The sequence below is a fragment of the Carassius carassius genome, chromosome 31 (assembly GCF_963082965.1).
Source record: "Carassius carassius chromosome 31, fCarCar2.1, whole genome shotgun sequence".
Lineage (NCBI taxonomy): Eukaryota > Metazoa > Chordata > Actinopteri > Cypriniformes > Cyprinidae > Carassius > Carassius carassius.
In genome coordinates, this window is record NC_081785.1 from 6,303,094 (window position 1) to 6,315,997 (window position 12,904).

General features: G+C 35.7%; 1 protein-coding gene across 17 annotated transcripts in view; it reads right to left on the reverse strand.

Moving 5' to 3' along the window:
• Nucleotides 1-3,200: 3,200 nt before the first annotated feature.
• Nucleotides 3,201-12,904, reverse strand: part of nrxn3a (neurexin 3a) — a 300,820-nt gene continuing 291,116 nt past the window's right edge. For 8 of the 17 annotated variants that reach the window (XM_059518721.1, XM_059518709.1, XM_059518714.1 and 5 more), the window contains one exon: nucleotides 3,201-5,898. In XM_059518721.1, the coding sequence (XP_059374704.1) occupies nucleotides 4,979-5,898 (920 nt within the window). In that variant the 3' untranslated portion in view covers nucleotides 3,201-4,978. Of the gene's footprint in view, nucleotides 5,899-7,296; nucleotides 7,863-12,904 lie in introns of all 17 variants that reach the window. The other 9 variants (XM_059518722.1, XM_059518720.1, XM_059518718.1 and 6 more) reach the window with 3 other exon arrangements.

Below are 12,904 nucleotides of genomic sequence, written 5' to 3' on the forward strand. Positions count from 1 at the left end.
ATTTATTGTAACAGCAGTTTCTTTCAGAATTCTTTCATAAATTTAAAGAGAAGATTAATAGGCATTCTGTTAAAATAAAGGTTAATAATTTTAAGAGCTGTGCTTTCATGTCTTCATGCATTTAATCTCTTCCTGATGCTGTGAAATCCTAACAACTAAAACGGAAAAAGTACTTTGGGCATGAATTAATATTGAATGTATTTTGCATATATTCCTGAGAGGAACTATTAAGAATGTTGATCAGCAGCTTGTTACATGTGCCTTGTTTCCTACTATTTTTAATGCAGGGTTTGTTTTATTGTGCCATTTGGCTAATTAAAGATGCAGCAAATCGGACAAGATGTGTTTGAAACATTCTTTCTCCATCCATCACATGTACTGTACTTCATTTTTTGACCTTGAATTAAAATGCCACACAGATGTCTACATGCATTTTTTCTTCATCAGTTTATTATGAATCAGGTTGAAATAGTCATAAATCATAAAAAAATATTTCCTGCTCGTCTGATAAAAGCTGGGCTCACAGATGCTGAATTTTATGTGAATAAATTTAATAGACCATAAAGATGTATATCTTGTGAGACCAGTTTCCAGAAGCTATTTGATGACTTGGCTGGGTTGCTATTAAATTTAATTTACAGACTCATTAAATAATCCAGATTCATGGCAAAACTTGACAACCAATCCATCTCAAAAGCTGAGCTTAGACTAAACTATTTTTAGTAGAGATGGTTTCTGAGATGCGTGATGACTAATCTTTCATGAGGCCAACAGATTTGGTTTTGATTTGTGTTAGGGTTATGCGTAAGGAAATTTAAGATGTTAAAAAAAGGGGCAAGTTTTGGACCACCTCTGTTCAGCGAAACAAGTTGAATGAATATCCAGTGTTTACAAGGACAGTTAGGCTGTCAGAATCAGGTGTTAGCCGGAAATATATTATAGCTAGTTAAATAAACTCAAGTAAATCATTCAACTGAAATCAAAACGTAAAAAAAAAAAAAGTAAAAAGAAAAAAGAAAAGTATCTGTGCCTTTACGTTTTTCTTTTAGATTTTTAGAGAGAGTTCTCTTTCACTCATGATCTTATGCCAGAGGAGGAAAAGCCCTGCTGGTTAAGTTGACACAGAAATTTGATTTATAATATGCAATGAAAAATGCAATAATTTCTATCATATCTTGTGATATCTTGTGATATCTTGATATCTTGATATCTTATCATATCTTGTGACTGGGTCACCCTACATTCACAAGTCGGCTAATTATGATGCCGTTTCTAAAAAAGATTTACTGCAGATTGCAGTAGCTTTTCCAGCATGTTCTCAGGTGGGTCCTTCTCGAAGTCTTTTGGTTAAATTGAGTTTATTGCAGGAGTGAGACTAACATGGCTCATTACTCTGACAAAACATTTCAATGTTCTGACAGCCGCCCCGGGATGAAGTCTGTTCTTCCAGTCGTTCCAGTCGAAAGCATCTCTTGTTTTTAATGATAAGAGGGGAAACAGTTATTCACACATTCACAACTATTATTTTATTATGGCAGTGCACCTCGATAGTAACACAGGCCGAACTCCTCACTCGCGGTAAAAGCTTGGTTACAGAAACCTAATATTAAACGTGATTATTTCTCTTACCAGATTCCTCTCCTCCAGGCTTTTTCTCTCATCGCTCTCATTATGTTACCATAGACCAATACTGATGCATAAAAAATTTCTTAATTTGTCCATCATGTTAAAGCCACCAAATTAGGATTCTAGCTGTTTACATTCATATTTTCTCACCACACAACAGTTTTATAAAATAAACTGTCAAGTCAGAGCAGAATAATTTTATGTGCATCCAAAAGATAGTTCACCCAAAAAGGAAAGTTCTGTCATCTACGCACCCTCATGCCTCAACTGATGGCAGAATTGTTATTTATTGAGTTTTTAAACAAGAATAGTGATGCAGGTTTCTTACAGATTATTTCACGCATTCTTTTATGCAATTCCCTGTTCTTTCCCCATCATTGACTAACATTAGCACTTTTATGAAAACCTTCAGGTAAGAACCATTAAACCTGGTATGCACCTTCATGCTCTGTAAATTCGGTTAAATATAAAATCCTTTAAGAGTTTGTTTCCTGTTTCCTCAGAGTGTTTTCAATATACGTGTTCCTTAAATGCTGCAAAATGCTCAGAAAAATGTCAATACTAAACTCATTCTGTTCTGATCCGGATTCATATCCCTATTGTTTTGTGTTGTTTTGTTTACAATGTCATTTCTATTTCTCTTATTGGGTTGGAGGCTAAGTAAGGGAAAGAACATGATATCGATCATCATGGGGATGTTGGGAAGCTGATTTGTGGGTCCAGGAGTTATTGTAATATCTTAAAGGGATAGTTCACGCAAAAATGAAATTGTTTTTTTTTTTTTTTTTTTTTAAGTCAGTGGGGTTTAGTGGTGTGAGTGGCACTTTGTTACTCCAAATGGCTGTCAGCATGAGTGGATCCGACAAAACTGAAGAAAAACAAAACAATGAAACTAAAACTGAATTGAACATTCATATTAATTTCATTGATTAGTCTATATACTGATGTTATCTTCAAAAACATATCCCCGTTTATCACCTTCTCGCCATCTGTAGAAAACTGTTGTCATGTGACCAGTCTGCCAGTTTTTATGTTGTGTGCATACAGAAGCTGATACTTTTGTTCCTAATCAGGATTTCAAACATCATACTTGTTCTCAAACAATAGCTTATTAAAAGTCTTCCTACTTTCTTTTATAGTCAGGAATACTTGAATTACCATATCTAATAAAACAATTAAATCCCAACAGAAGTCACAGCTTCTGATTTGTACCTTTGTGTTGCCTTGGTAACCAAAAGAGAAATATTTTGTGATCAAGTTCGCTTCTCTTATGCTGTTAACAGGTCATTGTGAGTACTCTTTTATAAATCTGCATCTCCCAAGAAAATATTGCACAACATCTGATGAAAACTGATTCACTGTTGCTCTCTGACTTGCTACTGAAAAAGTGAGGCATGCATTTAAAGCATGCTAGGAAAGGCATATTTCAGACCAAGTCTCTTGAACACATTAAAAAGGTCCTAACAGAATAGGAAATTAAAGTGTACGTGCCATCCAGCTTGACTGATGTTTGAAAAATATGAATCACCGCACATACTAAACAGAGTATAGATATGTGTACATTAAGACAACCCTTGTATGATCAACCTCCATGGGATGTTTTATTATAGATCATTGCCAGTTATTGTCTGAAGCCAAGCTACATGACTGTGACGTCATAAATGAAAATAATAAAAGCGCACATAAGGTTGAACAGAAAATAAAGATAAAAAAATAACATGGGCGCATCTTCACATCATATTTATGGTACAGTAATATATATAAATGTCAAAAATATACATGAATAGGAACAAAAAGGGCAAAAAATGGTCAATGCGACAGCGCTCACTGCAGTCCAGACCACTCGTATTAAGACATTAAGGTAAGAAACACATGGCGTAAATTATCTGAGGTGCATGTCTGTATCCATATTAGGCTGCTTTATTATATATTTCTTAGATTCTTTTATAAATAAAACAACTGATAACAGGGAAACCTTAGAACAATTAAGAATTGTGTCTTGTATTTCATAGACAGCTTCAAGTAGTCAAATATCCATGCTTAGACTTAGAAACATCTGCGAGAAAGATTAGACCTCTAATCTAACAATATCCTCTGTCTTTGACTTTGACAAAAACGTGTGTGTACTGTATATTTTTTCTTCCTTCACGTGACTCGACAGTGTCGGATTCTTATGCATGAAACACACTGAATAAATCAATCATATGATCTCTCTGTACAATAGTTACTAAAAAAAAATACAACTCAGGTTGTATCTACCTACAAAGTACAACTGCTATCATATAATAAAATATGTAAACAAATTTCTCGTTCGACACAGTCGACTGCGACAACAGATACGTTTTTTTTTCTCACACTTTTCACATTAGATTTATTTTCGTATAGACATCTTTTAACAGTATCATAGCACTTCGCCAGTCTGCATCAGACAGCTGTATAAAAAAGTGACGAGAGCAAATGGACCAACATACATACTGTTGAAAAAGTTCCATTCTGTGGCACATTCCCTTGACGAGTTGCTTTGAGGGACAAGATGTCTATCTGATGATTGGATCGGCCCGGTGGGCGATTGTGATCGAAGCGAAGGATGGCATGGCATGCACTACAATCAGTCGCTTTACTGAGACAAGGAAATGTCACTGTCTTTCTGGAAACTCACACATTTGCAATATTACAGTTGGTTGCACAATTAAAATGATCAGTTACAGCTGGAAATCCTAACAGTGCTGTGCTGTCAGAGCCTCGGTGACAGGTCATCGTTTATTACAATGTGTTTTTCTTCTTTTTGCAGAGAGCAAAAATGATAAGACACCACATGTAATGTATAAACAATACAAATTTCTCATATATAGAATTTATTTATATATATATATATATATTCATATTTTTATTTATTTTGTTGGCAGGAGTCCTTTTTTTTTTTCGCGTGAACAACATTGTTTGGGTCCCACTTTCGTTACGGACATCAGCACTATGTGTCTCTTACATGCTTGAAACGTTCTCCTCTTTTTTTTTCTTTTTCTTTTTTTACAGAGTTACAAAATAAAATAAAATAAAAATAAAAACAAGATTTACGCCAAGGTTCACATACCTCTAAAAGTCACTTAGGATTATGATGTAGCTGTGGAATATTCTACACTGTTAACGTCTCCGACCAGATAGAGGAATAAGGTCACTAATGTTTGCTATTTTACCTTTGTGGTATGCTTACGGTTGTAAGTGTGCTTTATGGTATAGTTCGCGTTAGAGTTCGCCTTCTCGGCACAGTGCCGGGGTTCGGCTCCTGTCGCCCTCTCTCGGCGCAGTGTCCAACGGCTCAAAGTTCTGTCAAAGCGACGGGCGACTTTCGGACTCACACGTAGTACTCCTTGTCCTTGTTTTTCTGTTTCTTGTTGCCGCTTTTCGCACTCTGCTGCTTGTCCTTCATGACTGCTCCATTGCTCTGCGCCGAGTTGGTTATATAATTCCTGGTCTCATCCACTTGGTAGGATCCCTCGTCCCTGTTTCTGTACTTATACATGGCGTACAGCAGAATTAGGATGCACAAAGCGGCAGCGGCAATTATCCCGACGACCATTCCGGTGGTGCTGCTAGATTCACGGACCACCTCGGAGGCCCCCGGAACCCGTCTGATGCCCGGCTCCGTGGGGATTGCTGTGGGTACATTACGGAACATGGGGGAGGTTATTAATGGGCTCTTCAGCTTTGTGTTGTCTACCTCATAGGAAGTGGGCAATGGAAGCAAGACTATGTCGGGCTGGGGCTTTAGCTCCCTGTGATTCATTTTGCCTGCGGGCAGTTTGGGTGGCGTGGACGTGGTTGTGGAGCGGCTCAGCTTGGGGGAAAAAGACGTGGTAGTAGTCCTACCAGAATCGGAGACTTTGTTAGGTCTAAAGTCCTTGGATCCCCACTTAGGCGCGTGAGCTTTGTAGCCACCTTCAAAGGTCGACGAAGACAAGGTCTTATCTGTTACCAAGGAGAAGGTGGTGTAAAAATCTTCATCATCAGTAGGGGGCAGGTTAGAGTCGTATGCTTCCCCAGAGCCATAACCAGATATCATCAAGCCATCATCATCATCACAATCATCGCTGCCTCGGTCCGACAAGCAAGGTACCCCTGCCTCAGTGGCCATGGACAGGGACTCTTTGGTGGTCTCAATAATGGTGAGGTGGGGGCGGAGGGTTGGGGGAAAGGGAATGGAGGGTGTACGAGTGGCTACAGAGGGGAGCTCTAAGGGATCCTTTACAAGTACTGGGAAAACTAATTCACCTCCTACAATTGAACACAGACACGAGGCATGTTAGTCTCGAAAACTAGTTGCAAAAAAACAAAACAAAACAAACAAAAAAACACTAACACATACCAGGCAGAATGTACAAAATAAATAAATAAATAATCAAAAATAAAAGGCAAAAGCGAAACAATATCGATCATAAACAAGTATAAATTGGCATCAAAAGGACTAGACAGGACTTTGTGGGTGAGCTGGTTTGTGAGCTTTTGAATTAATTGCTTTCTGGATAATTCTTTACAAAAAAAATGTTCTTGAACAAATAACATGAGCTTTTTAACACAACAGTTGCATTTGTTAAAATTAGCTCATGCATTTCAACATGAACTAATAATAAAAGAAATTAATGAGTGCTTTAACTTACTGAGTTGCAACCTTACTGTAAAAATATTTAAATTTTTTGGAAATAATATTTTGCATCATTTAAAAATTTATCAATCAATCCTTTCCTACTGCCATGAAGTCTCAATCTAAAAATAAATGTCAGAAGAAAACAACATGTAGTACATACAAGAAAACCATTATATAAGCCACAAGGTGAAGTCTCACCTCATGACGGTTTCATCTGTTTTATAAGTGGAACAATGTCAACAGCTTGTATATTTTTGTAGAAAAACCTCTCTCTCACTCCATACACACACACACACACACACACACACACACACACACACACACACACACACACACACACACACACACACACACACACACGTGTGATGTAAGATGCGGCTCCCCAGCAGTACACTGACTCTTGCCTTTTGATTGACTTTAGAAAGCCTTCTTAATGGCAGCTACTATCTCCATAATGCAATGACAGCTGAATGGTTTCTTTTATTATCTATTGAATTTGATTGGTTATGAAAGGGCAAGACATTAATCAAAGTAATAAGCAACAACTAAATCTAATAAGTAATAACTAAATCTAAGTAATAAAGAATACATTGAATGCCGCTTTCTGTATGTTAAAATGCTACAGTACATCCTAAGATCCTCAGTTATTCAAGTATAAGTAATGTGTCACCATTCAGAAAGAAATTGTTTCTACTTTTTACCTGCTAGATATTCAGACTGTCATTGCAAATGTAAGATAAAACTGCCATCAGGTTTTAAACTTGCATAAAAATACAATTCAAAATTAAAAGAACTTAAAGAGGCAGACTGTAATAATAACAAAAACTAAACAAAGCCAAATGCCATAAGTTCTCAATAAAGTCATAATAGCACACAATACAGTACTGACAAACAGGCAATATAAATATCAACATTATAATTTAGCAAATCGAGATCAGTACTTCTTGATCTCATTATATTAAGAATTTAAACAAGCAAATATATTATAAACAAACACATAAGCATATAATAATTTTTTGTCAACTTACATCAACAAATTGCCCGCATGATTTTGGCATGAAGAAAAAAAAAACGTACAAAAGAAAGTTGTGTAAGAATGTTCTTGGACAGGTTTTTTTCTTTGTGAAAACAAAATGACTGTCATCATGTTTCTAATTAGATATATATTTTAGTTTCCCACATGAGACAGAGTACAGGGAGGCAACAACACATACATCCACACCACATAACATGAAAAATAAACTTCACCAGTATTCTTTTTTTTTTTGTTACTTGATAAATAATCCAGTTTTCTTACAAAAACTGTACATATTTGAGCCTTTGAGTTATATAGCATTTTTTGTTCAATAAATATCTACATTCTAGTAATTAAACTTTTTGCTTAGATTGGTTTTAATCTTTAGGTTTGAGTGAATGGATGACTACATAGTTTACCATAGCTAGAGGGGGGAGGAAGGGGGGAGAGGGTTGTGACAAGGGAACTGGACCTATGAACATACTACATAGGAGATGATGATGGGGGTGATTGTGTAAGTCAGTTGCCATGTCCATGTATAGGCAGTACGAAGCGGTCGGGCAGCATTAACGTTTTTGGCTGTAAGGAAGGGATGGGGATATACAAACAATGAGCATATACATGCCCATCTACAAAAAAGAACAAAACTCTAACACTGACAATCTGACAAACCCTAAACTGCAACTTCTTCGCCATGCAGTTTGGAAACATTCTTTAAAACGTCAATTGTTCATCAAGATCAACTCTCAGAATTTGAAAAAAAAGGAAAAAAAAGAGAAGTGTATCAAGATCTGGAACCTCTTCACTGACCATCATGTGCATTTTGATGAATAATTTTCAAATTGCATTTGAGGATGTGTAGTTTTGTTCCTGATCTGATTCTTGTCATTTTAAAACGATTTCAATGATTTATCACTGCAGGCACATGGAATTTTCATTGAATTAGTTCCAAATCTAAAAAAGAAGACCAAAAATCAAAACACGTCATCAAATGAATGATAATTTTGATTTGATGTTCACATCTAGTTAAAATTTCACCACTAATTTTGAACCCCAAAATTCAGCTAGTCAAAAAATGGTAACCAACAAAAAATGAAGTTGATTTGAGTGTGTAAACTAAAAAGACAAAATTCCCAGAGACAAAAGAACAAAGCAATTCTAATTTTCACACACTACAACCAGATGCACAAACTATAAAACAGACACAATCGAGAGGGAGAGTTTAACAGACAACTGCATCCTCTGTCATGTGACCCAAAGACAAATATATCTGTCATTGTTAGTCTTAAACATATAACAGGCGTGCAGTCTGGATGTATGTCAAAGAGAGAGGAAAATTGGCTGAAAATGGTTTAGTTTTTTTTTTATTTTTTACTGCAAGATGTCGCATGCGTAAAGTAAGTTGCATTTAGGGAGAGTAGACAAACAACACAGCAAGCTGAGGGTCAATACGTACATCGAAGGTTAAGTGAGGTCAAAAAAGCCTTTAAACCAGAGCCTGTAGGTCACAGATGTTTGGCTATTCGCATTTGCGGCACACTGCTGGAATATACAGAGCAGATTCCTTGTTTTTATATCAGTAAAGTCATTAAATCTCATAACGAAAGATCGATAATCATAGTCGGTACCCACAGACTTTGGTTCAAAAGCAGCAGAGTATTGATTGAGGAATTCCACAGGAGGGTTCAAAATAGATGACTTCTACAGAAAAATATAAATAAACTCTCTGAAAGCTTTAGGGCAAACAGTATTAAATTATGAGATGCTAAATTAGAACAAAATCTAATCATCTAAAATCTATATTTTCCTAATAGAAAATAACAAATAAATTCCTCTCAAAAATAATTTAATACAATAAAGCCACACAATGGCTACTAACATATAGGGAAAGCAGTGATTAATGACGTAATGAGATTCTTAATATAATATATAAAACAGTCCTTCAGTGTTCAAGGCTGCAAATGTTTTTAGTACAATGCCAGATTGACTTGTTTCATCTAATTACATTACATACAGTCTGTTAATAATGCTACAATGTGCATCAACACATAAACTAACTTTTTGTTTAAATAAAACTGACCGATGGCACCGGACAAGAGTGTACATCTGTGCAGTAAGGCGTCCCATTAGAATGCAAACACATAAGGCATCAATCAATATTTGCAGAGTGAAACTATTCAAAACTTTTCTAACAGAAGAGGTGTATCTCAATGTCGGGTGTCTGGTGGTCTTATCTCTGGTCGCACTATGGACAGGTAATTAAACAAGAGCTCCAATGCTGAATGGCCACCTGCAGGCCTGTGATAAAAGCAACTCCCTCTCTCTTGGCACAGGATGGGGGCAGAAATACTGGCTCTCTAATCTGGACCATTCTTCCCTTTGTTTTACCGTTCTTTATTCATTTCCTGCCTTCCAACAGCATCTAATTGCTTTTGAGTCTAAAAAGACACTCACCTCTGTCTAATCAGCATGACAATACAAGCTACAATTACTCTTAAAAAGTAGATATTTGCTTGAATCAGGTGAATAAATAAAATCCAGCTCATTACATATGCATCTTTTGGGAATTTCTTAGTATTCTGTGAATCTAAAATCATGAGTACAGCATATAATGCCATCTGGTGTTCATATAAGGAAGAGTAATGAGTCCTAGTACACTAGTTTTACAGTTTTACAAAGGCAGCATATTTCACATATACTGCACATAAGCCATATTTAGTTATAATGTCTCACATTTTGATCTGTTTAATAGGCCAACAGAAAATATATTGTGTTTAATACTGCTTTTAAACAACATGAAGGTGAGCAAAGAATGACTAAATGTTTCTTTAGTCATTCTTACTATGCATTTAAATGGTGCTCAAGAAACCTTTCTTCTTATTATTATACAATGTTGATAATATTTTTGTGGAAACTGTGATACATTTTCTTCTGACTGATTCTGAATAGAAAGTTTAAAAGAACAGCATTTAGAAATCTTTTGTAACATTAGAATTGTCTTCAATGTCATATTTGCTGATTAAAAGTATTAATTTCTTTCTAAATATATATATATATATATATATATATATATATATATATATATATATATATATATATATATATATATATATATATATATATATATAAATAAACTGGCCCCAAACATTGCATGTTTAATTGTAATATTGCACTGGATGAAATAAACTCTTTGAAAACTTTTCAAAATGGGAATCATATTAGTCAGTGTTAGTCATAGCAATGTCGCAATTAATAAATATGAATCCACTAAAAATTTTTTTTTACTTATCTTAACTGATTGTGGTTTTAGTCTCACTCTAAAACATACAATTACAGAAATCAGTAAGCTAATATCAACATTTTACAAGATGATTAAAAAGCTTTAAAAGCCCTCAAGCTGTAAGTAGTAACTGTTTTTAAATTACAATTTTACAGAGCTTAAAAGGTATTGCGTTACAGGAATGACCCATCTCATTCTTCATTCATTCGTATCTGGTTTGTGCCAAGCTTCTTTTTTTTTTTTTTCAGAAATATACACATTTCTATCACTGCAAAGCTAAACTGGAGCTTGTTAATTCCTGATTGATTATTTGTAATTACAGCGTTCCATCAAAAGTCTCAATATGAGACAGCAAAAGGTCTTCTGGAAAGATGTAGAACTTTGGCCTTTAGAACTGATCAGTATTACACTAAATGCTAACAAGAATCTGTAATGCAACTTTAACATAAATTTATTGTACTGACCCTTTACTGCATATTGAAACAGTACCAAAAAACTATAAGAGTGAGAGATGCGTCCATCAAACTGATAATTAGGTGTCTTGAGGCTTCTTGCCCTCAATTCCAAATTCATTTCACCTTTTGTCTTGTTCAAAAGGAAATACCAAATCATTTAAAATGAGCCCCATTTAGCAGTGTTTCAGAATAAACAAAATGAGTTATTTCAAAAAATATTTCTGCAACTTTACATGACAGAAACATAACTTTTTTGGTTTGCATGCAAGCATGAACTTTAAAATAATGAGATCTGTGTGCAGAGAAATTATTTGAGAATAATACAGCAGAACTGCTGTACGGAATGAATTGGAAGCGTATCATTAATCAATACAAGCCCTCCAAAGGAATTCCAGATAGGGGATAAAGGGGAAAACTCAACCATTTTTACAAACAGAGAACAGAATCACGTGACAACACATCAAGACAGACAAGTTGATAGACAGGAACACGATTTGGTACAGGAAATGCAGTGGAAATCTTTGCAACCATAAGCTTGAATATGATGCTTTGTTAAAACTGGCTCATACAGTACAGTACAGTACAGCACTCAGGTTAGTCTGATGGTGAGGATATGCATGGAGATAAAAAATGATGTCATGCACTGAATAATGAGAGATTAGTCTGGAAAACAGCTCTGACTAGCAGCTGCAATATTACATGCCACAAATGACTGCTTGAGAAAGCGTGAACGCTTTTTTTTATTGAAGCGCACGGTTTGTGGCAATAAAACTCTTTCTATGCCATCTGCTTCAAAAAAAATGACTTCGTATGCAGACCGGCTCAGTCATGTGAGGAGGAAGTGAGGGGCATTCAAGGATGTTGGTCATTCTTAAAACACAACTTTCTTAAGATTACATCAATACCTGAGCTCAAAAAACTATGGCAAGAAAAAATTTTGTTGCCTGTTATTTGCTTCGCTAATCAAAATGGCAATGTTCAAGGTCAAGCCCAGATGGTGCAGATGCTTGAGGAAAATGAAGGAAAAATCGATTTCAACACCAAAATATCATGCGGAACAAGATGAGGCGAGATGACAGGAATGATGCTTTTGGATAGCTGGGAAATAGATGAGGACTTCACCAAAAATAACACTGACCACGAACAAGCTCATGAAATTTAAGAGGACAATTCAAGGGGAGATACCCCACGCATGCGCTACAGAAAACTCTCTGAATTTGAGGCCAAACCCTTGCAGCGGTAATGTCTCATGCAGCTACATACCAACTGATGTAGAGGTTAGAATGGCATGAATTTCTGTGTAAACGTGACTGGATGATTGGGACCCTGCCAATAGCTTTCTTTATGAGGACATAAAGATTCCAGAAAGATGGATATTGTTCTCAAACCGCTAAACTGATGAATGTCATTTGGAAGAAATTGGCATTGACATTTGAGAGAATTGCAGAGGGTCAGAACAGGTTGAGGCAAACAAAGCAGATAACTAGCCTGTCATGTCTGCCTGAAAACTTAAATGTAAACATTTTCATCCAACAGCACAATAAACATGTTGCACATTTTTGCGATAAAAGTAGTGTGCTCATTACAGGCTATGAAATGGCTTTGGCCTCTGGAAATGATATGATCGCACATTGTTCTTCTTTTAATGTGCTGGTTCGCTTTTCCAACATGGAAAATGTATAATTGGGTGTTTGTTCAACTAGGGGAACATCTGGCTTTGTGGACTTGGTGGAAAACACACTTTTCATACTTTTTCTTGTTTATTTATAGTCATTTGTAACCAAATTATACTCTGACATTTTTCTAAAACACCACCTTTCATATAATGTAATGCGTTTCATAGCATTTTGAGGTGCAAAAAAATTTTAATAAAAATTTAAAAATTT